General features: G+C 39.9%; 1 protein-coding gene and 1 long non-coding RNA gene across 2 annotated transcripts in view; one reads left to right on the forward strand and one right to left on the reverse strand.

Annotated features, from left to right (window-relative positions):
• Positions 1–26,732, reverse strand: part of TMEM212 (transmembrane protein 212) — a 38,141-nt gene that overhangs the window by 4,510 nt on the left and 6,899 nt on the right. Inside the window, exons 2-4 of the mRNA XM_043473730.1 lie at positions 25,411–25,470; positions 24,122–24,445; positions 16,642–17,412 (exon numbers count right to left, since the gene is read on the reverse strand). Coding sequence (XP_043329665.1) covers positions 17,392–17,412; positions 24,122–24,445; positions 25,411–25,470 — 405 coding nt within the window. The 3' untranslated portion in view covers positions 16,642–17,391. The remainder of the gene's footprint in view (positions 1–16,641; positions 17,413–24,121; positions 24,446–25,410; positions 25,471–26,732) is intronic.
• On the forward strand, positions 4,169–16,428 carry LOC122444936. The gene is made up of 3 exons (XR_006270390.1): positions 4,169–4,285; positions 10,774–10,829; positions 16,295–16,428. It is a non-coding gene; the product is annotated as an uncharacterized LOC122444936 (long non-coding RNA).

The following is a 26,732-nucleotide window of genomic DNA, read 5'->3' on the forward strand; positions in this document are numbered from 1 at the left end:
TTAAGAGAATAAAAAGGAAAGCCACAAAATAGAAGAATATATTTGTGATGCATAGAACTCACTAATGACTCATAGTCAAAATACTTAAAGAACTTCGACAAATCAGTAAGAGAGAAAACAGACAATCTAGTAAAAAAAATGTGCAAGAAACTGAAATAGAGGCATCACAAAAAAAAGATATGCACATGGCCAATAGATATTATTAACCTTCAGAGAAATCCAAATGTAATTCCACTATACCTTTACCAGAATGGCTAAAATTAGAACTGAAAATGCTAACAGTTGGCAAAGATATAGAGTAACACACAGTGCTGGTAGGAACATAAGTTGGTACAATCACTCTAGACAACAGTGTGGCAGCATCTCCGAAAGCAGAAAGTATGTATATCTTACACCAAATTATTTCACTCCTAGGTAGGTACATGGGCTTCCCAGGTGGACTAGTGGTAGAGAACCTGTCTGCCAATGCAGGAGACATAAGAGAGGCAGGTTCAATCCCTGGGTCAAGAAGATCCCCTGGAGGAAGGCATGGCAACTCACTCCAGTATTCTTGCCTGGAGAATCCCGTGGACGAAGGAGCCTGGTGGGCTACAGTCCACAGGGTTGCAAAGAGTCGGACACAACTGAAGTGCTTTAGAACAGCACAGCACAGCACAGGTATGTACTTAATAGAAATGTATTCATATGTTTACGCAAGACATGTTCATAGAAACATTAGTCATAATAGCCCCAAACTGAGAACAACCCAGTTACCAAACAGTAAGAAAATGGAGAAATGAATTGTGAGTATGTTCATATGATGGTATACTTGAGAGCAATAGCAACACCATGTACTGCCAACACAGGCAGGAAAATAGATAAATCTTGTGAATGTAATGCTGAGTAAGAAAAGTTAGACACAGAAAAATACATATCATGAGATTTTATTTCTAAGAAGCTCAAAGACAGGCAAGGCTTCCTGATGGCAATGATGACAGAACTCAAAACAGTGGTTATGCTCCATGATCTCCTCTGCCTTGACTGATCACTATCAAAAACTGATATACGACCTTCACTCTGAAGCTTCATGTGATACTCTCCTGCGATTCAATAGAATATTGCTTGTGTTTCTATTTAAAATTTGTATCATCTGTCTTGCTTAGTAATTAGCAATATTCTTCTGTTTTCTTTTAATGTCTGTTTTCTCCTTCTATCACTAACCCCCATCTCATTGTATACAAATATACTCACATACTACCTCATAAGGAAAATAAGGTTGAATTTCTTAAAGATACTCCTAATAAGTCATTTAAAATAGTGTTTTTACTGAAGTATAACATACATGTAAAAAAGTGAACAAATCATAGTTGTAAATATAAATTAATTTTCACAAAGTGAACAATGCCATGTAATAAACACACAGATCAAGAAACAGCACTTTTTAGCATCCCAGTTATTACCTTCCCAAAGGTAACCAAACCCCCAAATCACAAAATAGTACTCTCTTTGTCTGAAGGAGGGTGTATTCCTGCTCCCAAATTTTGTTCAGATGTCAAAATTAATAATGTCACGAATATACCAAGATGATATAAGAAGGTTTATTCCATTCTGAGGCTTTCTGAGGAGAGTAGGGAAGGCCTCCCAAGTTGCTCTAAAATTGGCTTGAGTGATCAAGAAAAGGGGACTGGCCTCAGATATTTATGGTAGTCAAAGAATGGGGCCAGAGTGAGTGTTCCTTCATGTGAGAAGGCGCCTGAATGTTTTGGACCTCCCACCGATGTGAAAGAAAGAAGCACCCAAGAGTTTTTTTTTTTCTTTTTTCAGCTTATGCAGATGTGCAACAGAAGAGAAAGAGGAGTGGTAAGGTTTAAAAGATATCAGCAGTCCCACATCAAAAAATGGAGTCAGGCTTTTCATTACATGCAGACAACCTATATTTATTTCTTGCTGTGCTGCTTGTCCATCATGGTCTGAGTGGAGCCTCTGGTCCATGACATGTTTACACTTAGGCTGTCAGGGCAACCATTATCTGGAACATCACTAATCACTTTAATGGGGAGAAAAAGCCAATCTCATACTAAATTGTAAAGCTTTTGCTGGAAAGTGACATATGTCACTGTACTTAAATTTCATTGGCCAAATCAACTCATCTGGATGCAAAAGGGTAAGAGGAGTACAGTCTACCATGTGTTTAACAGGAGGAGAATCAGAAACAATGATGAGATACACTGTTGTTACTATAGGTGGTTCTTAAAGGATGAGTAGGGTATTGACAGGTAAAGGAAAAACTGTGTTAACACTGAAGGAATAAGATGAGCAGAGATGTGGAAAGGTAGATGGTCTGGCCCAACCAGAGATTGCTTAAAATGAACATGTGGGAGATGAGATTAGAAAGAAAGGTTCAGTTTAGTAATAAAAAGCTTTGAAAATTAAGTATCTTGGGCTTTTAGCATGGGATAGAATGAAATATTTTGAGGCTATTGAACATGTATTTTCAGTAAGAATTTACACAAATAAAAAGTCAGGAAGTTACTGTAATAGAAAAGAGTAGATCAAGGTCTGAACCAGAACCGTGGCTGTGAGAATAGGAAAGTGGAGGCTGGGGTCTTTGGTGGTCCAATTGGATATGAGGTAAGAAAGAAGAGTGAAAATTATACCATTTTCTTCTATCCTGGATGAATGGAAGAATGGTGGAGACATTTCTAGGGCACAGAGGACAACCTGGGGTGAATTAATAAATTAGCTTCTGAAAATGCTGAATTTAATATAATACGAGGACATTGCTATAGACTGCATGTTTGTGTCCTCCCCTCAAATTTTTTTTTTTTTTTTTTTTTTAATTTTTTTTCCCTCAAATTTATATGTTGAAATTCTATGATGGTCTCAAGAGATGGGACTTTTGAGAGATGATTAGGTCGTGAGGGTGGGGCCATTATGAATGGGATTAGTACTTTTATAAAAGAAATTCCAGAGAGTTCCTTTATCCCTTATGCCACATGAGGAAGCAGAGAGAAGATGACTGTTTATGAACCAGAACGTGGGTTTTCAGCAGACACAGAATCTGCCAGTGCCTCCATCTTGGACATTCCATCATCCAGAGCTGTTGTTTCTAAGTCACTAAATCTTTGATATTCTGTTACAGTAGCCTGAATGGTCTAAAACTGACATCCAGGTGTAGAGAAACACTCAAAAATTTTTGTCTAGCACCTAAAAAAAGAAAGAGGACTAGACTTACAGATTCTAAAGTCAACATCAGATAAGACACATTGATGAGGTTGCCCAAAAAGAGACTATAAAGTTAGAAGAGAAGAAGGCTGAACTTTAGAGAACATATACATTCAGGGAGCATGAAGAATATAAAGAATGCTAGAAAAGAAAGCCAAGGAGAATCTGTCAAATAAAGAAGGAGCACACGCTTCAGGAACAGAGACAGCTGAGGAAAAGGGGAGTGACGTACAGTGTGTGATACTGCCGACAGGACACACAGGAGGAACATCAGCAAAGATATGTTGAAAAGTGATGAGAGACTTGGGAAAGTAATTTTATTAATTTTATTTTTAAAGTCTTTATTGAACTTGTTACAATCCTGCTTCTGTTTTATGTTTTGGCTTTTTGGCCGCGAAGCATGCAGGATTCCAGCTCCCTGACCAGGAGCTAAACCTGTACCCCCTGCAAAGTCTCAACCACTCTAGTGCCAAGGAAGTCCTGGAAGGCCATTTTAGTAGAGAGGTGGGCTTAGATGGCAGGAAGGTTAGGGCGAGGAGGGGGAATAAGCAAATATAGACTCCACTTTTGGTAAGTTCAAAACTGAAAAGAAGGTGAGTTATGTGTGGGAAAGCTTAGGAGAAAGGCAGAGTTTCTGGAAAGCTTAGCTGTATATCTTGGCATGCTGTTCGATATACTTTCTTTAGGGCAAAGGTTTTAGTTTAAAAAAATTATGCTATAAATCGTACCCTTAATTCTTGGTAAATTCTAAAGTACATCACCAGTACTTTATAGGCGGGGCCAAGGAGAATTCCACAAGGGTGGGCACACGACTCAGGAGCAGCCAGACAGAGTCGGCCCCGGGACTGTGTCTGGAGTGATCCAGAAATTCTTCTGCTGGGTTTTGGAAGCTGGCCGAATGTAAGCTGAGCGTGGCCAGTGGCCGTCTTTTCCATTACATGGGTTGAGCCTGCCTGAGAAAGTGCCAGTGCTGAGGAAAACAGAGTGAGACAGACAGAGAGACAGAGTTGGAGATAGAAACCTGGCCCCAGTGGGATCCCCTTTCATCTGTACCTGTTCTACACCTGTACTTTTCTGATATGTAAGTTACTCAATCCCATTTTTTGTTAAAACCGGTTTGGGTTGGGTGCTCTGCCATTGCAACTGAGAGTCCTAATATAGTACAACATCACCTAAAGTTACGCACACACGCTCTCCACAGGTACCTTCTGTATGACAGTGGGATTTTTAAGAAATTAACATCTGTTAAAATCTGTGCATCTGTAATTACGAGAATGTCTGAAGAGAACTGGTATTTAACATTTATCTTTCCTTAGATTGTTGATGAGTTTCACTGTAGGAATAGGAAAAATGTAACGAGATAAACATTAACTTTTGAGTCATCAGAGTACATAGTTTTCCTTGAGATATAGTTATGGAATGCATACACATCAGATTATTACATTGCTTTCCTCAAATGGAAACTTTTGAAAGAAACCCATCACCACCAACAAAAAGGTGACATCTTTTTTCTTTCTAAAGGAAAAACTTTCCATCTCTGTGATCTAATTGCAAGGTTCAAAACTCGAAGACTCTTCCCCCACACTCATAGCATGAGCTGTCTTTCTTATTTGTTTTTGGATTAGTTCCCAATTGACATCAGACATGGTAGCAAGAAACCCTTTCTCTTTTGTATGGTATCCAGCAGCATCAATTTGTGAATCGCAAATATTCAAACTCTCTCCTGAAGATTAGCCTTAACTAAATTGCTTGGGGACAAGAAACGAGGAATTCCTCCTCCATTTGCAGAATTAAAAAAAAAAAAGAAAGAAACTAACTTTCAAAAGGAGCAGGAAGCAGCTTGTTCACAATAAATCACCAGCAAGCAGTGTTCTGAGGATGAAAAGGTTGATATTAACAGAGGTGGCATTTTTCTTTCAGCAAAAAAAGATCTTTCAGTGAATTTGGAACTGACAGCATTGAAAACCTAGTCAGCTGAGAGTTTGAATGCTATAAACTTAGGGAGAAATGTTATTGTGGTTTATATACTTGAACATGCTTCTTCCTCTAATTGGGAGGTAGTTGCATTCAAATGTCCAAATCATCTACAGCCCTTGTAAGCTCCACACACTTAAGACCACAGTTCACTTTTTGTTTCTATGCCAAGGGGTTTTACTAATCCACTTAATTATCAGTGGGAATAAAGCATCAATGAGGATAATATTATGGCATGACAAAGAGAAGTTCTTTGGACCCTGCTTATAATTATATAGAAATGTTCTCACTGCATTATTATATACGAGAAAGAAAAAGGCAATGGCCTGGGGGTCAGAAAACTAGTTCTTAGGGCCTGCATTACTGTTACCAATTTAGAACCAGGGATAAATCCGGTAATCTCTCTGGGTCTCAATTTTCCCAGCTGTTAACAAAGGGAGGATTCTATTGAGACATTGGTTGATGTCTTAGTTACTATTGCTATGTAACAAATTATCCCAAACTGACTGACCTAAAACAGCAACCATTTTATTGTACAAACAGGCTGTTTGGGTCAGATATTCAGGCAGTGCTCAGCTGGGCAATTCTTTAGTTTTTTGAAGCAATTACTGAGGTCACTCAAAAGTGCTCAGCTGGAAGATGAGATATTCTTGAGGTTGAAGACAACCTCACTCACGTTTCTTGGCCGAGATGGGCTCAGTCTGTAGACTGGAACAGCTGCACATTGCTTGTCCAGCATGGTGGCTTCTCCAGCCAGGAGGTCTCAGAGTGATCAAACTTCTTACACGGTGGCTAGCTTCTCCCAGAATGAGCTTAGTAAGAGAACCATATAGTTCCAACCTAGCCTTAGAAATGACATATCATCATCTTCACTGCATACTGTTTGTCACAAGCCTACCTAGATTTAAAGGCAAAGGGTATAGATCCCAGGTGAAGCAGGAAATGGCAACCCACTCCAGTATTCTTGCCCGGAAAATCCTAGGGACAGAGGAGCCTGGTGGGCTGCAACCCATGGGTTACAAAGAGTCAGATACGACTGAGCAACTGATCTCACAGATCCCGCTTTTTGATGGGAGTGAAGTCACAGAATTTGGCAGCAATATACACATATTATTGCTGCATGGGGTCTCTGTTGCTGCATGCGGTGTTTTCTCTAGTTATGGTGACCAGGGGCTATTCTCTAGTTGGGGTGCTTGGGATTCCCATTGTGATGGCTTCTCTTGTTGCAGAGCATGGGCTCTAGGACACGTAGACTTCAGTAGTTGTGGCTCATGGGTTCTAGAGTGCTGGCTCAGAAGTTGTGACCCATGGGCTTAGTTGCCTCATAACATGTGGAATCTTCCCAGACTAGGGAGTGAACCCATGTCCCCTGCATTGGCAGGTAGATTTTTAATGACTAGACCACCAGAGAAATCCAATGGCAGCTGTATTTTAAAACCACCACAATGACTTAGATGGTTCCAAATATTACTTCTCATTATTATCTTCCAGGATTGTCTCCCTTCCCATATTTCTTTAATTCATTCATCACATATTTTAGTCCCTACTCTGGATCAGACATATTGGGTAAAATTGAAAAGCAAAACAGAAAGATGATTTCTGCTCTTATGGTGCTTATAGTCCAATGAGGGGAACACACATTAATAGAGTTTGAGTAAGTATACCGTTACAAACTCTGCTGAGTGCTACTAGAATCTCTGTGGTTTCACAACAGAGAGACTGGTTCAATCAAGATGCTGAGTCTCCCCAAGGAAAGAATTTGAGGTCTAAAGGATGTGTTGGAGTTGGCTCCGTGAAAAGTATAAATACATCATCACACAAGGCTTCCTCTTGTTGCCATGTTGTCCCTAAATCTTGGTCTCCTAACTCAGAAGACCCTTTCTCTCCACTCTACTTGATTGCTCCTTGCTGTTGTTCAGTTGCTAAGCCACATCCAACTCTTTGCAACCCCATGGACTATAGTATGCCAGGCTTCCCTGTCCTTCACTATCTCCTAGAATTTGCTCAAACTTATGTCCATTGAGTTGGTGATGCCATCCAACCGTCTCACCCTCTGCCTCACCCTTCTCCTCTTGCCCTCAATCTTTCTCAGCATCAGGGTGTTTTCCAATGAGTTGATCTCTTTAGCAGTAGTTTATTTCAGAATTTACATGCTTGAATGTACCCAACCTCTTAGTGTTCTTGTCCCCAGAACTTCTACTGGCTCCCTATTATTTGCTAGATAGAATTAATTGGATTAGTATGGCACTGGAGGCCCTACATTTGCTGGCTCCATCCTAACTTCCTGGCCTCGTCTCCTCCTGCCCTATTTGTATCTATGCTCCAGCCATAGCAACCTCCTTGCTATTCCCAGGGCATGCATTAATTTTCATGCCTCTGGGTTTTTGTTCTCACTGATCTCTCTCTGAGGTGAGTTTCCCCTTGGCCCATGTCTCCCCCACTGGTATACTATTCATCCACTAGTATACTATTCACCACTAGTATACATCTTTCCATGTCTTGTTCTAGGGCCATCTACGTTAAAATCTACCCTAATCTTTGGGTATGGTTACTCTATGCTCTAAGTGTTCCCTATAGCTCTTTCCTGATACTTCTTTTCCATTCTGCTTTGTTAGCTCTTTTCTGACCCCACTAAATTTTAGGATCCTTAAAGATAGGAACCATTAAAAAATCACGCCCTCCAAAGAGTCTGTCGTGGTCCTTTCCCCATAGCAAGCATTCAATAATTGTTTGTAGAATGAACAAATGAATGAATATGTATCATTTTGATCAGGTTAGAAGCGTACAAAGTGCAAGGATCTTTCCTACCTTTATGTATAGTCAGCATTTAGCATAGTGGGTGGTACCCAATATTGATATGTTGTTGTTGTTGTTAAGTCACTCGGTCGTGTCCAACTCCTTGAGACTCCATGGACTATAGTTCACCAGGCTCCTCTGTTCATGGGATTCCCCAGGCAAGCACACTGGAGTGGATCGCACGTGTATGCCAAGTCACTTCAGTCGTGTCTGACTCTTTGCAACCCTATGAACTGTAGCCCACCAGGCTCCTCTTTTCATGGGATTCTCCAGGCAAGACTACTGCAGTGGGTTGGCATCCTCTCCTCCAGAGGATCACATCTCTTATGTCTCCTGCATTGGTAGGCAGGTTCTTTACCACTAGCACCACCTGGAAAGACTACCCAATATTTTATATTTTACTCTAAATAAGTGTAGAGCTTTCACTTGTACATGTTGTAAAAACCACTGAATCTATTAAAATTTTTGCACATGAAGCTGGATACATTTTTAAGCACTTAACACTAAATGATAAATTCTTTGAGAGAGGAATTGTGTCTCTATCTATGTATTTTATTGTTTTATATATGCAAATCACTAACATGAAATAAAACAATATCACTCAGATATTGTTTTATATATGCAAATCACTAACATGAAATAAAAGTGCTTGTAAGTCATTTCTTGAGTTCAAAAGTTATTCAGATAGTGTTCGTGTTTATTATATACACATCTCTCTGCTAAGCAATATGTGAATATGGGTGTATATATATACAAATATTAGAACTCTGGTCAAACGTATTTGCCATGGATTTGGATATGCTATGAAGGAAGTAATCTCTCCTGAGAAGTAATAACCACTTACAGTAAGCCTTTGCTATAATAACTCATAAGACTTAAGAAGGTCTCAATCTTGTCCTTCAGTATTGCTATTACAAAAATGTTGCCACTATACTTGTTCCCACATTGGTCTTTATTGTATTTGAAGAGGGTAAAAATGATGACTATCTGTGTTGAGTGGTGGAGCCAAAAAACTGGAAGCAGAATTGATGACTATAAAGTGACAGATAATTAGCGCTAGAAGCGGCTAGAAGACTAGTGAGTCCAGCTCATTTATTCTAGTGGTGAAGCAACTGAGGTTCAAGTTCATACTCTTGCCTTTGTATCCCACGATACTCAGTTTTAGGGATTCAGAAGTTAAAAGGGTGGACTTCACAGATTAAAGGAAGCACAAAGCTCATTGACTGTTTTTCCTCAAGGGTCTCTTCCAAACAGCACGGTTTCGGAACACACCTGTTGGATCCCAGTCAGAATTTAGTAAGCACACACTTATTTAGACCACAAATGACATTATCCATCCATCTTGGAAGGCACAGTGCTCACCCCACGACCTCTCAACGGTTGCTGAGATGTCCCCTGATTTCATCGACCTCTGTATGTCTTGGTGCCTTGACCTTTAAGGCTCCCTGGTGCCAGAATGTCTGCAGCTGTAGGATCAAAGACCCACAGGGGAAAAAATCCACTTTTAACTGAGATGGAGATCGGATGAGTTATTAGGAAAAACAGCTATATACCCCGGAAACCTTGTTCCTCTGGAAAATGCCTGAGCTGTAACCCATATATAAACATCAAGCCCTAAGATCTAAATACAACACAAGCCAGAGACAGAGTCTCCTGTCTACCAGGCAGGAGCCACATTTCATCTGCCTTCCAAAATGACTTGAAGTGCCCAGCACATAGTAAGTGCTTAATAAATATCTGTGAAATAAATTGAATGAATGAGGTGGCATGAAATGAAAGAAATGAATAAAGCAAAATTATGAGCAAAAGATCAAGTGAGAAGTTAACATTTTTTAAAAATAGGGTGTTAGATATTTAAGTGTAAGCCCTGAAATTAAATCTAAGTTCTTTTTGTAGTTTACTAGCCATCAAGGCAAAATGGCAATGCAGTGGGCTTTGCCTAGTTCTTATTGTGGAAAAGAATATATCGTTCCAGGGTGTCACGTTTTCTCACTTTTCTCTCTCTTGGGGAAAATTGAGCTGTGTGAGAATCTTCCTAGGACCCCAAAGTGTCATTCACATCTTGAGGAAATGTGAAATTCTTCTTTGGTTTGCAGCCAAAGTGATTTTCAGTTTGGAGTTCCCCCGCCCAAGTGTCGTCCAGAGTCTTGCTTAAAGAGAGGAACTCTATTCTGGTTGCCATGCCTTCCCTGGCTGCCTGTAACTGCCGGTTCTCCACAATCCTCAGCTAGGACCTACTGTTTGAAACTGAACCTCAGAGCATTCTTAAAATATTTTCTAAGCCCTCTCTCCTTACAGATGTCCTTCTTCCACTAGTCTTATGGACTGAGACGCTAGGATATTTTTGCAGTACTATACTTAGCATGGCTTATAATCCTTGACCATGTTATCTCAGGCGCCCCCTAAGAATCCCTTAACAAATAAAGTAACCTGAGTCGAATAAAATCCTTGTTGATTGATTGATCTGAGGCTTGCAGTGCACTCAGCCCCATCTTGCTTTACAGCTCTCTCCTCCGGCTCCCTCTCATTCTCTTTCCACTTAGATATATTCCCCTATTTACAGCCAAGCGCCATATTTTTCCTCCTGTTTTTCTCTATCTCTGTACTAGTGTCCATCTCCTTATCTGAAGTAATAATTCAACTTTGAGCTTATCTTCTTCACGATATTTGCCAAACAAAGCAAATTGTGAGTATTTGCAACTTTAAACTCATTTTTAACACTGACATATATTTCTTTTAGCCCCAGAATTTGGGGACTAAAAGGACCTTACAACTAATTTTAACTCCTTTGTCTTATAGATGAGAAAACTTAAGACTGCAAAAGTAAAACAGCTTTCTTTTCAGTCCTTATCCTGGTAAGTATTGAACCCATTAAAATTGCTTTGTGGTGTTTATTTTCTTATTCATCTCTCTTTTGTGGGCTAGGAGATTTCATTTCCCAATTCTTTACACCTTGTCCTGTGGCCAGTACCCTGCATATTCTCAATTGACAATAAATTCATGAACTAAATGAAATGATATCATCATTAATTTATATTTTATTTCACCTGAAAAGAATTAATGAATTAATAAATAAATTAGGGTTCCTTTAAGATAAAAATAGAATTCATAAAACCTCTCTGTCATTTGGTTATATCAAGGCAAAGTTGATAACAGGTGAGTTTTTCCACAGTTCTACGTCAGTCTCATCATTATGGCATATTAATTACCAACACTTTTTTTCACCTATCAATCCTGACAACCCTTTCTACTAAAAATATCTATTTTGATACTATGAATTTAAAAAGCCATCCTGATTAGGTAAACAATCTATCCAGTGGATAAACTCCCTTTTTTAGGATGCCAAATGGGCAATGAGAGTCTTGTTTATGAGAAGTAGATTTATAGAAAAGAAAAACAAATCAGCCTGTGCAGAAGCTTCTACAAACAGGAGATGTGAGATGTGTTCAGAACAAAGAAGGGGTCATCCTTAGAAAACACAAGAAGCTTTGATCTATTTCCCTGCCTAGAGCAAGGTGAAAGGGTAGAGTCTTAAACAAGCCTCATCTGTGTATTTAAGTTAAATGACACTTTCAACATGTACAGGCAAGCAGAAGGGTTACTGAAATGGCAAAAATAACAGCTCTAGGCCTGGTGACTATACAAATAGGTCAAAAGTAAAATAAATTCCTTTTTACTCCTCATAGGTTTAACTATAGGAAATAATATGTCCTCAAAAGGGAGTGATCAGATAGTATAAGAATGCAAATTTGGCAGAGTACTAAAACCCCAGTAATTTCGGACATTTTACATTCTTGCCCATAATTTAAAGTTCCATACTTCTTTCTAGGCTTGTTACGCTTCCTAGGCTTGTAACCACCGATACTTTTGACAGACCTTGGAAACAGTGACTCATTTACAAAGACCCGCGTATTTGAGAGAACACCCACAGGATAATGAAAGAAAGGTGTGACAACTATGCTTGTTTTGGCTCATCCTGGGGAAATATATGAGCCCTTCGTGCATGTGTGCATGCTCAGTCGTGTCTGACTCTATGAGACCCCATGGACTGTAGCTGGCCAGGTTCCTCTGTCCATGGGATTTCCCAGGCAAGAATACTGGAGTGGGTTGCCATTTCCTCCTTCAGAGGATCTTACTGACCCAGGGACTGAACTCTCATCTCCTGTATCTCCTGCACTGGTAGGCAGATTCTTAACCACCCTGCCTACTGGGAAACCCCTTATAAGCCCTTCAGATATTTGCAAATTTTTCCAGAGATAACACATTTGTCACTACAAGGTCCATCCAGTTACTATGTAATGATTTATAGATGTGAATACTGTGTAAACTGTGTCTCAAAGCATCTCTGACGTCTATCCACTCAGCTGCAGTAGAGAGCTTAAATCTGTTTGGCAAACCTACATCATATCTAGAAACATTGTTTCTAATGTGTAACTTCATCCTACTTCTAGGACTTTTCATTTCTGAAATCAGAAGTGTTTGCTATTTTGGTAATAGAAACTTGCCTGCTCACTCTCCTCCAGTGACATGCAAGTGAGTTAGTGTTATTAATCTGTGCTGAAATGGACAAAAGAAGCATCAGGAATCTGTTTTTTTTTTTTTTTTTTCTGTCACATCTGCAGTCTTTGCTTGGCAGATTCCACTATCTCCCCAGAAGGATCCGAGAAGGGAGAGAAAGAAAAGAAAAATGACAGAAGATGATAAGGCTAGACCCCTCACTTCACTGTATATGGGGTAGACCTATGGTTTCTAGAGGGACATGGTTATCATCAGTCAGGGGAATAAGCACTTGTTCACTTATTCCCAGGCAGTACTCACCAGGCACTTAGCCCCCAGAACCCATGTCCGAGGCAGACACTCAGTTATTGAACCAAATAATCACAAGGCCACATGTGGAGAAGCAAGGGCAATTTGATGTGGAGTCCCAGGGGACTGACCCAAGCTCTTCGTGCCTGATCATGTCTCTAAGCAGGTCTGTCTGCATGTGGAGCCCAGAGCAGGGTCTACCATGTGGGGAACAGTCAGGCCACTACAGTTATGCAATTTGCATGCGAGAGCACCTGGCCAGGCTGAATTCGAGCTCAGAGCTCCCACTCGCCAAGCATGGCGCCTCACACTGCGTATGTTGACTTATTGGAAGCACCTGTTCAAAATCCCTAACGGACTCCCTATGTGCTTGGGTGACCCAGTCAGGAGGTGGATGTGGCCCAGAGCTCACAATTAGCCAGGTCTTCCAATACACACTTCTAGAGATATCTTTGAAGATGTTATGGGTGTCTCTGTAACTGTAGATATAACATCTTCAAGGCTGTCTCTCGAAGTGTGAATTTGAAGATTGAAAGCAAAAGACTGGCTTATCACTCTCCTTCACACTGTGTCCCATTCACTACCAGAACATCTATCGCTGGTTGTGAGACGTTTGTGTGAATCCGAAAAAGGGAGACCCAAGCCCGTAACCGTGGTTTGATAGTCAAGAGAGTGAGCCAGATTTGAGGCCCGCTCTGCCTCTGGCCATCCTGCACAGTCACCCTTGGTGGCTCTTGCCTATATGCCAGTTTTCAAACAAATCTGTAAATCATTTTGCAAGTGGCAAAATTATATTCTTTTTGCCTAAAGTATCAAATGCTGTCACAACTAAAAAATTCAAGTTTTGTAACTATGTTTTAGCACATCTTTATCGTAAATATATCAGAATTGTCACTAAATAGAAGTGGCCAGGATCTCTCTCTCTCTCTCTCACTGATCTCTGGGAAGCCCTAGCCAAGGAACAGGAGGGAGGGTGGCAGGAGCTGGCATGGGGCAAGCCTGACACCTTCCACTGCAAGCACTGTGGCTAAAAGGCTGCTTGTCAGCTCTAATCATTTTCCCTGCAGGAAATGTCATTGCTTCATTGCATTGCAAGAAAATGATGTCATGGTGTGGGGCCCTGATCCATTTCCTGACTTTTAACCTGAATCTTGTAACCTTTTCAGCTGTACTGTACCCAGAAAAAAATGGAACACATTGACTGTAAAGGCCAGTATGTCTCATTAAGGCCTCTGAGGTTCCAGGACAGGGGTGACTTCTGCATATATGTTAATGATGGAAATACGGTTTTGTTTGGGTGTTACATTCTCGGTATGGCACGGGCCCAGGACCTAGGAAAGTAAACAGTCTTTAGGATGTGTCTGTAATTTCTTGGCAGCAACCTTTCCTATACTGAGTGAAATTAGTGGGGACAATGTTAAATTTAATTAGGAAGCCTTGCTTAGTTTTGGCTTTGTGGTGGTGGTCTTCTCTGTTAAACTCTGTGTGAACATGAATAATGGTCCCTGAACTGATATTTAAAATTTTACATACTGCATTTGTGTCTCCGTGTCTTAGGATTGGTTACAACCCCAGCCTAAATGACATTATTAAGCTATTTCCTGGAATGTCAAGGGTTGAAATTGCCCTGTCAAGAACGACTCTGTTCTTTCAGGGTTTCAGAGAGCAAGGGCTCAGATTGCATTCTTGCTCTGTTATTGTAAGTTTTTCCCTGGCAGGAAACCACTAGATCTCAGAAAATTTGCATATATCCAATGAGAGTGATCTCCTGTATGGAGGTTTTCAAGATTGCATGACAACACTGTGGAAGAATCTCATATGGGGAAAGGGGATTTTTTTTTTGCTTTCCCCAAGCCCCATTTTAAATAGTTTCCTTCCCACAAGCTGATGTGTCCACATTCAGAGTTATAAGTACCCCAGCCTATTTTCCCGCCTTGGCGCCTGCCACTAGTCCAGTAATATCAACAGCCCCACAAAACTGAGAACAGGCTGTTTAAGTAAAAGTGCCTTATTCTTTGTACTCTGTAAAGCAAACTTTTGGGAGTGGGCATGGGATGATGAGCATTAACCATTTAGTTTCCCCAGGCAAAGGCATAGCAAAAAACCCAGTACTTTGTACATGCAAGAGCTAGAAATAACCGGACATATTACTTTGTTTCTGATTAACAGTTTATACGAGGGATTCCAGTTAACCTAAAGCACTTGCTGTTGGCCTACTTCTCTTATGTATCCTTTTGGGATCCTCAGAATTGTGCACATTTTGCTGATAATCACTTGCAAAAGTTCCAGGAAGTGACTATTGGATTTACTGATCCAACAGTTAGTGCTATAGGGGCTGGAACTCCAACTGTTGATAAAATGCCCAAATTGTTGTTATTTAGTTGCTAAGTCATGTCTGACTTTTTGTGACCCCATAGACTGTAGCGCCAGGCTCTTCTGTCCATAGGATATCCCAGGCAAGAATACTTAAGTGGGTTGCCATTTCCTCCTCCAGGGGATCTTCTTGACCCAGGAATCGAACCTGTGTCTCCTGTTTGGCAGGGAGATTCTTTATCACTGAGCCACCTGGGAAGTCCAATCATACTTACACCAGTCTTAAAAATGCCCAAGTCACCTTAAATCCTTTTAGAACAGAATAGGATATAAATAGGAAAACAAAATGTAAGTAGACAAATAAGTAGCCATGGTGCCCAATACTAGCTGGGAATGCTCAAATAATATTAAAATTAATTCAGATAATATACTGATAAAATTGAAGTCCCTACTTGCATAATCACCAGGCCCAGGGCTAGATACCTTATTACTGCATTAAGTGACAGATAAACATGTGTTGATTTAAGAGCTACCACTGGGAAGCACCCTAAAGGCTTCCATACACCAGCAATTGAGCTGTGTATCTTTGAACATGTCACTTAGCCTCTCTGAATGTTAAGTTTTCATTTGTAGAATGAAGGTATTTAGCATTGTTATGTCTATGGTGTTAAGTCAAAAATTTTCTGTACTTCTCCATTCTCAAAAGAATGGACTTTTTAGAGACTTACATTCAAAGGCATGTAATAACTGTGTTGAACAAGCCAGTATCACTTGACACTAATTTTGAGAGCTTACCGTGTGTAAAATAGATAGGTGGTAGGGAACAGCTGTGTAGCACAGGGAGGTCGGCTTGGTGCTCCATGACAATCTTAGAGGGGAGTGAGGGAGGATCAAAAGGGAGGAGATATATGTATACATACAGCTGATTCACTTTGTTGTATAGCAGAAACCAACACAATTTTCTAAAGCAATTATCCTCCAATTAAAAAAAAAAAAAAAACCTTTTTAAAAAATAATTTGAGTGCTTAGGGTGTGTTAGGTTCTCTGCTGTGTGCTTGACTCATGTAGTATCACTGAATTCTGTCTGCAGGTCCGGGGATTAGCCTTGACCATTAGCTTCATCTGATTAGGGAGGAAACAGAGTCTATTGCCTAAATTGACAGAGGGCCAGGAGCTGAATCCAGGTATTTTTCATTCCTAGGTTGCATCCATTCTTGGCTACACTATACTAGTGCATCTCAAACTTTAATGTGCATCAGGATCACCTGGAGGAGGGCTTCCTAAAACAGACTGTGGGACCCAACACCAGACTCTCCAGTTATTACACATTCCCCGCTGATATTGCAGATCTTGGAAGAACATTTGAGAACCACTGAACTGTGCTCTCAAGGGCTACAGATGCAAGACCCAAGACATAGAGATTGTGAAAAGCAGGTCTCCAGCCAAGACAAGAAAGACCTCCTCTACATTTAGAATCATTCAATAGCTGATGGAGGATGCCTCTTGGAAATGGCTGAGCTGTCAGGAGCATGTGGATCTTGGATAGACAATGAAAATTTGGTCTACAGTGCCTCTACTAAAAGTGTTAGTTGCTGAGTTGTTTCCAACTCTTTGTGACCTCATGGACTGTAGCCCATCAGGCTGTTCTTTCCATAGAATTCTCCAGCCAAGAATACTGGAGTGGGTAGCCATTCCTTTCTCCAGGGAATCTTCTTGACCCAGCGATCAAACCCTGGTCTCCCACATTGCAGGCAGATTCTTTACTCTCTGAGCCACCAGAGAAGCCCAACTAAAGTCCTTTCTAATTAATTAAACTGTTTGTCTTAAGTGCCAAAGACCAGCTATAGAGAGGTCAGGAGGGAGGGCCATAGTCCCCCTGCAGGAGACCTTTCTCATTATGCCCACAATTCAATTGTGCTTTGAAGATTTAGAATCACTTCCGTAATGGCAATGAAGAAAGGCTGAAAAGCGTTTCCTTAATTTGGATAATATGAAATTACAGTTTAACGGAACATCACACAAAGAACAAGAGGAACTTAAAACATTTATCCACATTTATTCCATTTCTATTTCAAATTTTAAAATTCTATGACAACAATGATGTAATTTCAATTTTTGTATCATAGCATATAAATCAGAAAAAAGGTTAACTATCAAAAGGGCTAAAATGTATAATTATTTCAATTTTTATGTTATAAGAACATAGAGGAAAAAAGTTTAAAGATCAAAATAATTTTAGAAATATTTCAAAATAATGGTCACAAATATGACAAATTTAAGAGGAACATTGCTTCAAATTTATTGTCCATTCTTTTGACCCTAGGAAGAAAAAAATACAATACTGTTTATTTCTACAATTTATCAAAGAAAATAGAGTGTCATTTCTGACATTTAATTTAGCCTTTTTTATGTCACAGGAACCTAGTGAAGAATGATTCAAGTAACAACATCATGGTACCACTTAAGGATTTAAGAGGAATCACTAGAGAGAACAAAATTGGTGATATTGGTGGAAGGGGATGGCGGAGAAATATAAAAAAAGAAATATATGTGTCATAAAATATCTGGCATATGCATGAAACAGTCTGGAAGAACCATTACTTTTGTGGGCAGGGGTTGTCTACGAAGTGGGGACTCTCTCTGTTCATTGTCTCTCTTGGTCATTTGCTATTTTGTCTGGTTTGGGTTTTTTGGAAAATTACGGAAGGCTAAAGGGCATGTTCTGAAATCTTGACTGAGCCAAGAATTTAAATTTGATTAGAATCGAGGGGAAGAGAGCAAACATCTGAGGACTTGTCAAATACCATGCTCAGTGTAAGGCTCTTAATATTAATTATATCATTTCATTTTGCAACATGTAAGGTAGGTGTTATCTCCATTTTACCAACAAGGAAACTTAGGCTCAAAGAGGTTCAATATTGATTTGTTCAAGGCTGCTCAAATAGTTGATGATAGAAGAAGCCATTACCCTTCAAACTGTTTGACTTAAACAGTATATATCAGATTCTGTGTGTAGCCTAATATTGAAAGCAATTCCCCAGTAAGCCACTGCTCCTTGGTTGGGGAGCATGGGGTCCGACTCTTTGTGACCCCATGGAGTGCAGCAGGGAATTCAAATCTACTTTTCTATTGTGTTCGTTTCTGGAGATTCTTCTTGGATTCCATGACCATAGTAAATTTCCCCATGACATGTAAATTGTCTTTACATTTAAAATTCTCCTGCTGTAGGTTTAAGTAAGATTTTAGCTATGGCTAGAGGACATAAAAAATGACATTTAGTATTGCAACCTGCTTCTCTCCCTCTTTTGATTCTCACACTCCCAGACTCAGCTTTCTTGCTCACCTTAGTCCCTGAACTTGAGGAACTCACGTGCTCAGAGAGGAGCTGAGTACACATGATGTCATGTGAAGGAGTGCGAAGGGAAAGCAGGGGAATGATACAAACAGATCTGAACTTGAGAGTTCATTCTAGAGCCTGTGTGGAGGATACTTTTTAAGGAAGAGATTGGAAGTGAAGAAGTCTGAGTGAGAGAATACGGGAGCCAAACCAGGGTCCCCACGGTTGGTATAGAGAAAAGAGGACAGAGTAGAGAAACACTTGAGAGGTACGGAACAGTTGTCAGGAGAGGAAGTGTCATAATGTCTGGGTTGGTTCCTCACCTCCCAAAGCCTCCATTATGTTTCCCCCTCATTACTTCCTCTCTTTCTCTCCCTTCTTTCCTTTGAAGAGGGGTCTCAGGCATCCAATAATAGCTGTCAAGTATTCCCTCCAATTAATAAAATTTAAAGTGTCCAACCAACAATGTTGCAATCCTGAACGGCTTTGTATTCAGAGATTAGCACCATTACAGTTATTCTGAAATATTCACTAGCAGAAATTGAGTTTGCTTTGTTGAAAACTGGATTTACATGATTATAGGGAATGGAGGCTTCTGATTTCTACTGAAGTTTCTGCCCTGTTATGAAATAAAAATTTCTTCTTTCTTTTAAATCTATTTCTAATTTTGAAAACTATGACATTTAAAATTTGTTAAAAATGTATTCACAATAATATTTTAGAGTGAGAGTAAGTAACAAGGGGGAAAGCCTATTAGGATATTTTTTATTAGATGTTTCAACTGACTGCATGTTAAAAGGAAAATATGTTGAACTCAAAACAATATATAAAGTAAAATTCAACAGAAAGCAGTTCTCTGGTTGCTAACCCCTCCCCGCCTATTGCTCCCTCTTTGACAAAATATCAGGCTTATTTTAATACATTACAATGGACACTTCAGTCTCATTTCCTCTCTTAGTAAGTTGCTATCACCCTTGGTATGGTCCCACTGATTAAATAGAAAGAAAATATCCTGGGAAAAATACTTCCATTTCTAAAATATGAGTTAATTTTGGTCTGTGAATAACATAAGAAAAATTGTCCATGAAAAGCATGATTATGCCAAGTCACTTGGAGTATGTAAAACTGGAGATACACCACCTAAGAGGTATGATACAGTAGCAAGGAGCCTGGCCTCCAGGCCCTGCAAGCCCTGGGAGAGAACCCTGATCTGACATGAATACCTCGACATCCTCGTCTGTGAAATGAGTTCAGTGAGCTTTGGAGTGTTGTGAGGAATACAGTAAGCAAAGTGCCTGATGAACAGTAACTGCCCAATAAATAGCACCTACAGTTATTCTTCTATTCCCCAGTTTTATCTAACTACTATTATTATTCCAAACAAAATTATGAGATAAAAGGAATAGTGATGCCCCGAGTTGTGATTCTTTTTCTAGATTCTGATTTTTCTACTGACCAATTTGAGAAGACCACACGATAGAATTTATGAGGAAGAAATACAGTGCATTCTTATAGTTGCATGATCCTGCTTCAGTTTTACTGGATCTACCCAAAGGGATTAGTTCCCAGAGGCACCAGAAAGACCTTGCTATATAGCCCAACATGGAACCTCAGACCTTTAGAATAGAGTTATAGATGAACTTGTTTCAAAACACGTTTCTATTGCTAAGGATGCAGAGTAGGTTTGCTGGAAGATTAGGAACCAGTATATTGCTGCTAATCCGCCTTTAGTTTGAAGAAAGGAAAGTCGTCCACTTATAATCTGTCCCCAATGTTTTAAATTGCATTTAAAGGGTTTACCTACACCTTTTATGCCAAACATTTCTCAATTCAAAAAATAAAATAAAATAAAACCATCGTATCACATGATAAGGGGAAAATGTTTTCTTTCCCCCTTTCATTAAAAAAAACAACCCCAAACATAACAATGAATAATGAAAGGAAAACAAATGAAGCCATTCCATTCCATGGAGGAGGGGCAGAGTAGCTGCAGGGGACAGCTGCAGTGTGTCTGGCATCCCAATTCTTTCCTTTCTCATCACTTGATTACTTACTGAACCAAGAATGTAGACAATTTCAGCTATGGTTGTTTTGCATGTTAGTTTTTCAACTTAAATTTTATGTGATGCTCATTTGCCCCATGCATTGAGTGCTAAGCCCACAGGATCACTTTAGTGTGTTGTATGGAGCCACGCAAGCAGGGGACTCTCAGTCTTTTTCCAGCTCCACCCCTTCCCACGAGGCCCTACAAATTTGGAAGGACTCACTGTCTTGGTCAGCCTGGACTGCTATAACACACAACCAGATAATGGATGGCTTAAGCCACAGATATTTGTTACAGTTTTGGCAGCTGGACTTCCAAGATCAAGGTGTCAACAGATTCAGTGTCTGGTGGGAGCCCACCTCCTAGTTTGTAGATGGTCCCCCTTCTTACTGTATACTGTTTTGCGGAAGAGAGAAAAAGGACTGGTCTTTTCATTTTCTATGGGCACTAACCCCATCACAGAGTCTCTGATGACCGTCATGACCTCATCCAAATCTAATTACTGCTCAAAGACCCACACCTCTTAATACCATCACAGTAGGGGTTAGGGCTTAGAATTTGGGGGTGATAACATTGGAGATGAATATGGCAACCCACCCCAGTACTCTTGCCTGGAGAACTCCTTGGACAGAGGAGCTTGGCAGGCTAGAGTCCACAGTCACGAGTCAGACATGACCGAAGCGACTTAGCATGCGTGCACATGCACAAATATTTAGTCTGTAGCACTTACACCATGCTTTCGTGTTTGTCAAAATCATCAAACCCTTCACACCTCTTTCAAGCATTTCTTCCTCTGACTTTAGTTGGGTACCAATTGACTGCATGCTCATACACCAGCACTGTGTGACCTTCAGTAAGATGTTACCAACTCTTTATGTCTCTCCCCTCCCCAGTCCATATGTTGAGACCCTAATCTCCACACTGTGATGGTAATTTGCAATAAGTCATTTGGGAGAAGTTTCCATGAGGTCATGAGTGTGGAGCTCCCATGATGAGATTAATGTCCGTAAAAAATGGGAGACAGTAAGATTGCTCTTCTCTAGAATTGGGCCCTGGAAAAGCTATGTGAGCACTCAGTCATCCACAAGCCAGGAAGAAGGCCTCACCAAAAACCAACCATGCTAGCACTTTGATCTTGACTTCCAGTCTCTGGAACTGTGAGAAATAAATATGTGTTGGTTAAGCCACCCAGTCTATGGCATTTTTTAATAGCAGCTGAGCTGACTGGGACACAAGATGACTTCAATTCTACTGAACTGAAAAGGCACAGGAAGCAAGAAATAATGAATGTGGTGATTCCTAAGGGGGTGCTTGATTCATTTTTGAAAACATGTTTTTGAACTTACAGAAACAAATCCTTAGGAGGGAATATTTTTCATCATAATATTGACTGTTACATATGGATCTGAAAAAAATTTGATTTTGTTGTACAATACAACCATAATTTCCCCCAAATCCTACTTCAAACCACCACTTTCTTCTTTTTATTTTTTATGATTTTTCATAGCTTTCAAGTTGCCTGCTATGTACTATATTTACACAAGAGAATTTTAATTTTCAGGCAGACACTTGAAGCTTTTAAAAGCATTTTCAGTGTTCTGTTTATATGAAAAAGTGTGAATCAGCAGCATATTTTGCAATGTTTATTAGTTTTAAATAAAAATTTAAAAATATTACTTATCCAGTTCAGCATTTAGGGAATCTAACAACACAACTACATGAAGATTCTTTAAAAGTAGAGTCACTATGTAGAATTCTGTATCCCAACAAATGATCCACCTTTCCTTCTAAAAAAGTTGTCTGTTTTCTAGAATTTTGATAAACAATCCATTTATTTTACTGCTGAAAATTGTACCTAATGTAGCTGAGATTTCTGCTTGATAACAAAGGTTTGTTCAGGCTCCACATATTTCTTTTGGGCTCGGGGCAACAGTGGTGTATTTATTAATACAGGACATCATATCCCATTATGTCAGCTGCTCATCCTTGCTAATGAAATGTGATTTTCCACCCCTACAGATTAAGTGGCATCAAGTCATCCAAGAACATTCACCAGAGACAGGCTTATTAAAGTTATCTAGAACCCTCAACCACACGAGTACTCCATTTTATGTAAATTGTATCACTGAAATTCTGTTCAGAAGTGATATTAAGTAAAGCTTGTGCTAGGAAGAGAATTTTCATCAGAATCTCTTGGGACGTGTGTTAAAAATGCACATTCCCTGCCTCCAACCCCAGAATTTCTGATGTGGTGTGAAAGGACCTGGAAAGGATTCTGAGACCTCGTTTCACAAGAACCCTGGGTGATTCTGATGCCATTGAACCCCTTTGAGTAACATGTTGCAGTTCTACTGGGTCCTAAACTCAGAGCAGAAACCACACACCTAGGAACTGCTCTGAGCAAGATGGGCAAAGGCAAAAACCTGTGAAGTCACAGACTCTTTCTCTGCTTTCAATTAATTTTCTCTCTCTCCAGGCACTTTAGGTGGTCTCACTGTTGGGTTTCCATGGGGCTGGCTTACCAAGCTCTGCATATATTTTTTTCATTCTTTTCTCCCTATCCTCCACCCCAGGTTAAACCTCAATGTTGTGGGGGTTATGCCTAAAATGATAGCCAGATGTCTGATTAGCCACCCATGTGAAGGGGTTATGACTGTCAACTCTTTAATGGGTGGTTCTCCTAGGCATATGTTCCTTTTAACAAACGACTCTAGAAAGTTAGGTCATTCACCACAAGGGAGGGATCTCAAATACTAAACTGCTCCGGCAGTACAGTGGGGGTGGTGATTTTGGTCTGCTTGCCTTGTTTCTCAGAGAGTTGCTTGTAAAATCAACTCTGTTCCTAAGAATGTACAGGATTTCCTTTGCAGATTTATGAAGAAGTTGAAGAGGACAAGACTGACCACAAAAGGCATCAAGAGTGCCAAATTCTTGTCTTCCAGCTTTACTGGTTGGTGTTGATAGGATGAAACTGGAAAAAAATTGGCTAACATAACCCAAATTTACTTGACCTTGATATAATCCTAACTTGAATCATAAGGCCAGTGTAACAGTCTGTAGTGGGAAATATCTCTTTTTAGGGATAGGCTGTTCAACCTACAAAAGAGGGACCCAGTGTCAACCACAGGAATTTTGAACCAGAAATCCCTTGTGCTGTTCTTCCAATCAACCCACTCTAATCCTCAAGGAAGCCAAAGCCTTGCATCTTAAAGGTCTGGCAGAGGAGCAGAGGATACAGGGTGGTGATGAGGGAGCCCAGGGTAAATCTGGCCTAATGAAGAGAAATAGCTCTGAGGTCTGAATCTGGTCTTACTATCCACTAAGCTGTGTGATAAGCTGGACAAGTCATGTAAACTCTTTAGCCTCCGTTTACTATCTGTGAAATGGACACATACTAAATATTCAGTTTATATTTCTATTATCATATCATTAATATTATTATCAGCCCTTTTGGAAAAAGAAAGCTGAATCTGATGTTGATGTAAATCAGTCTCTTGGCTGGGGTAGAAGTAGAAAGAGGGGGAAATTTTTGGTTATACAAGATACACAGGTAAGTAAGAGAGACAGATCAAGTATTACTATACCAAACTTTCCATGTTAGCATTGAAAGTGGCACAAGAAGTGTCTGCCCTGTTCTGGAAACTTACATTGACATGTCCCTTCTGGATAAGTCTTGCAGAAAGTGTGATGAAGGCCGTCAGGGACACACAGAACATGGCAAAGCTCAGGCACAGGTCGAGGGCTTGCAGTGTCAGGTGGTACTCTTCATAGTGTGGCGGGTCCACACAGACTGATGGGAATTTTGCATACGGAAAAGGAAAAGCAACTGCATAACCAAGGTAATTGATCCCTGCAATCCCTGAAAGTGAGTAGAAGCAGTAGGGGCCGAGGAGAGCAGAAACCAAGGCTACTGTAAAATGAAGTGGGCATCCCATCATGCTCAGAATCACAGAGGTGAAACTAGCTTCCCACTGAAAATAAAACATAAACAGATTATTACTTTGGGAGCTCGATTTTTTAGAAGCTTCTTAGCAACACAAGGGAAAAAGAGAGGCTGCCTGTTAATCTTTCCTACTGGGAAATGAAGGAGAAATGGGTTCCAGCTACCTCTTTAGGTCCTTTTGTTTTCCTCTTGACCCTTCAATACGGGAGAATAACATATCAACCTACTGGGGCAGAAATGAAATCAAGTCCATTCAAGAAACATTTATTTATCTCCTATCACATGTTGAGAACCAGTCTAGGGTGGGAAAAATAGAAATGAGTGAACAGAATCCCTGCCTTATTCTAGGACTTGGTTATTTAGGGTGTGGTCCATGGTCCAGGAGAACTGACACCCTCTGGGAGTTTATTAGAAATGGAGAATCTCAGTCTCTTGCAGATCTTCAGAGTCAGAATCTGCATTTTAACCAGATACCCAGGTAACTCACACATAAAGTTTCAGAAGCCCTGCTGTGGCCATGGGAAGAGGAGCTATAATCTGCTCAAGGTAGTCATTCTGTACTTGACTGTATACTGTTGAAATGCAAGAAATAGACTTTTTATCCTTTTTATGGGAGAGGCAGTAGAGAGAGTGGAAAGAGATCCCAAACAGGAATTGAGAACTTGAAAATGAATCATTAAAACAGACAAGACTATAGATCCATTTTTGCAAAATGTAATTCAAGAAGACTAACACAGGTTCTGTTCTTCCCAAACTATTAATGCAATACTTAAATGCCATAATCACAGTAATTTGTAGAAAATGCTTGGAGCAGGTATCAGATAAAAATTAGTCATTTAAAACAGTGTTTTATTGAAATGCATCATAATAAGGCATAAATTAGACAAAATTCAGTTTTAATCAGAAATCACATTCTTTGTATTCTATCCTGAACTAGTAGAGATTTAAGCTTCAAGCTTACTCTACCACTTTACTTGACATCTATATATTTACCAGGTATCTCTGTGTCCACTCTTTGTGAGCCAACAGTAGGAGGATACCAGTTGTGATGGCCTGGAAAAGGAACATGGTAAAATAACATCCATGAGAGAAGGTACCTCTGGAAAGAGTTCAATCTGCTTCACAGTTTGACAACTTTATCATGAACTGGAAGGAATTGCAGATAGCTAAATGGTTTTATGGCTTTGATTGCCTCCTCATCAGTGATGCCAATGAGGAAAAGAAGCCATCAGTGTCACAAAGACACGATTCACACAGGCTCATTTTTAAATTTTCTATCTTGCCATTGCCATCACAATTATAACCTTTACTACTGTAAGATGTCACTGCAATAAAAGCTTGGCTTTATAACCCTTGCCATATGTTTTATTTTGGTTAACTGTCTATTGTTCATCTCTCTCACAAATTGCTAAAATTACAAACAGGAGGAACTGGAGTGGAAATGTGTCACAAAACCTCCTCCCCACCCCACCCCTCAACCTACCCACACCCACCCGGACAAACCCTCCCAGTAGCAGCATATCTTTTACTGTTTGCTTTCTTCACAGATTTTGCAGGCTTACCTTGCTGGTGGGATACAAATCCATGATCTCTATTTTTCAAGTAATAAAAATTATCATTAGAATAAATGCATGATGGGGCATTTATGGTTCTAGGGACAGTGGTGTCCAACTTTTAAGAGATTTTTTTAACAGTCTCCGTTGAAGAAAAATTTCCCAAATGCAGAATGAAAATAGTTCAACAAAGGAGGGAATGGTGTCATCAGAATTGAGAAACAGTGGGGAAAAATTCTGGACTCATCTTTGATTTGGCACTGGGTCTGATGGAGACCTTTGTGGCCACTGAATCCAGAAATTGCTTATTCCCAACCCATAAATAATTTGTCCCTGTGCAAGGAATGTTTTGGGGTTGAGAGAGAAAACCAGAAAGAGATGTGCCAGAAATAAGATATAGAATGAGGACAGGACTAAAAATAGTTACAATTTAGGGTTTTGACAGAGAAATAAACTTCACTGTGTGTATAGCATCAACAAATTTAAGGAGAAAAAAATCAGAGCTTTTACCAAAATGGTTTTGTGGGGTGTTACTTTTTGTAGCTCCAGGTCTGGTATATTTATTGTTTTGAGAAGCAGCTTTTCATTTTCCTGGCATATTCTATTTTGAATATTGGATTTAGAGAATTTGAGAGTGAGGGGGGAAGCACACATACATACACTCACACAAAACTTCTCATTGTAGCTAAGCCTGAAATTCCAGATTTGGCACCACCATCCCATTAAACTCCCATGGATAAAAACAGAACCATCTGTAGTCAA

This window comes from Cervus canadensis, chromosome 7 (genome assembly GCF_019320065.1).
Source record: "Cervus canadensis isolate Bull #8, Minnesota chromosome 7, ASM1932006v1, whole genome shotgun sequence".
Lineage (NCBI taxonomy): Eukaryota > Metazoa > Chordata > Mammalia > Artiodactyla > Cervidae > Cervus > Cervus canadensis.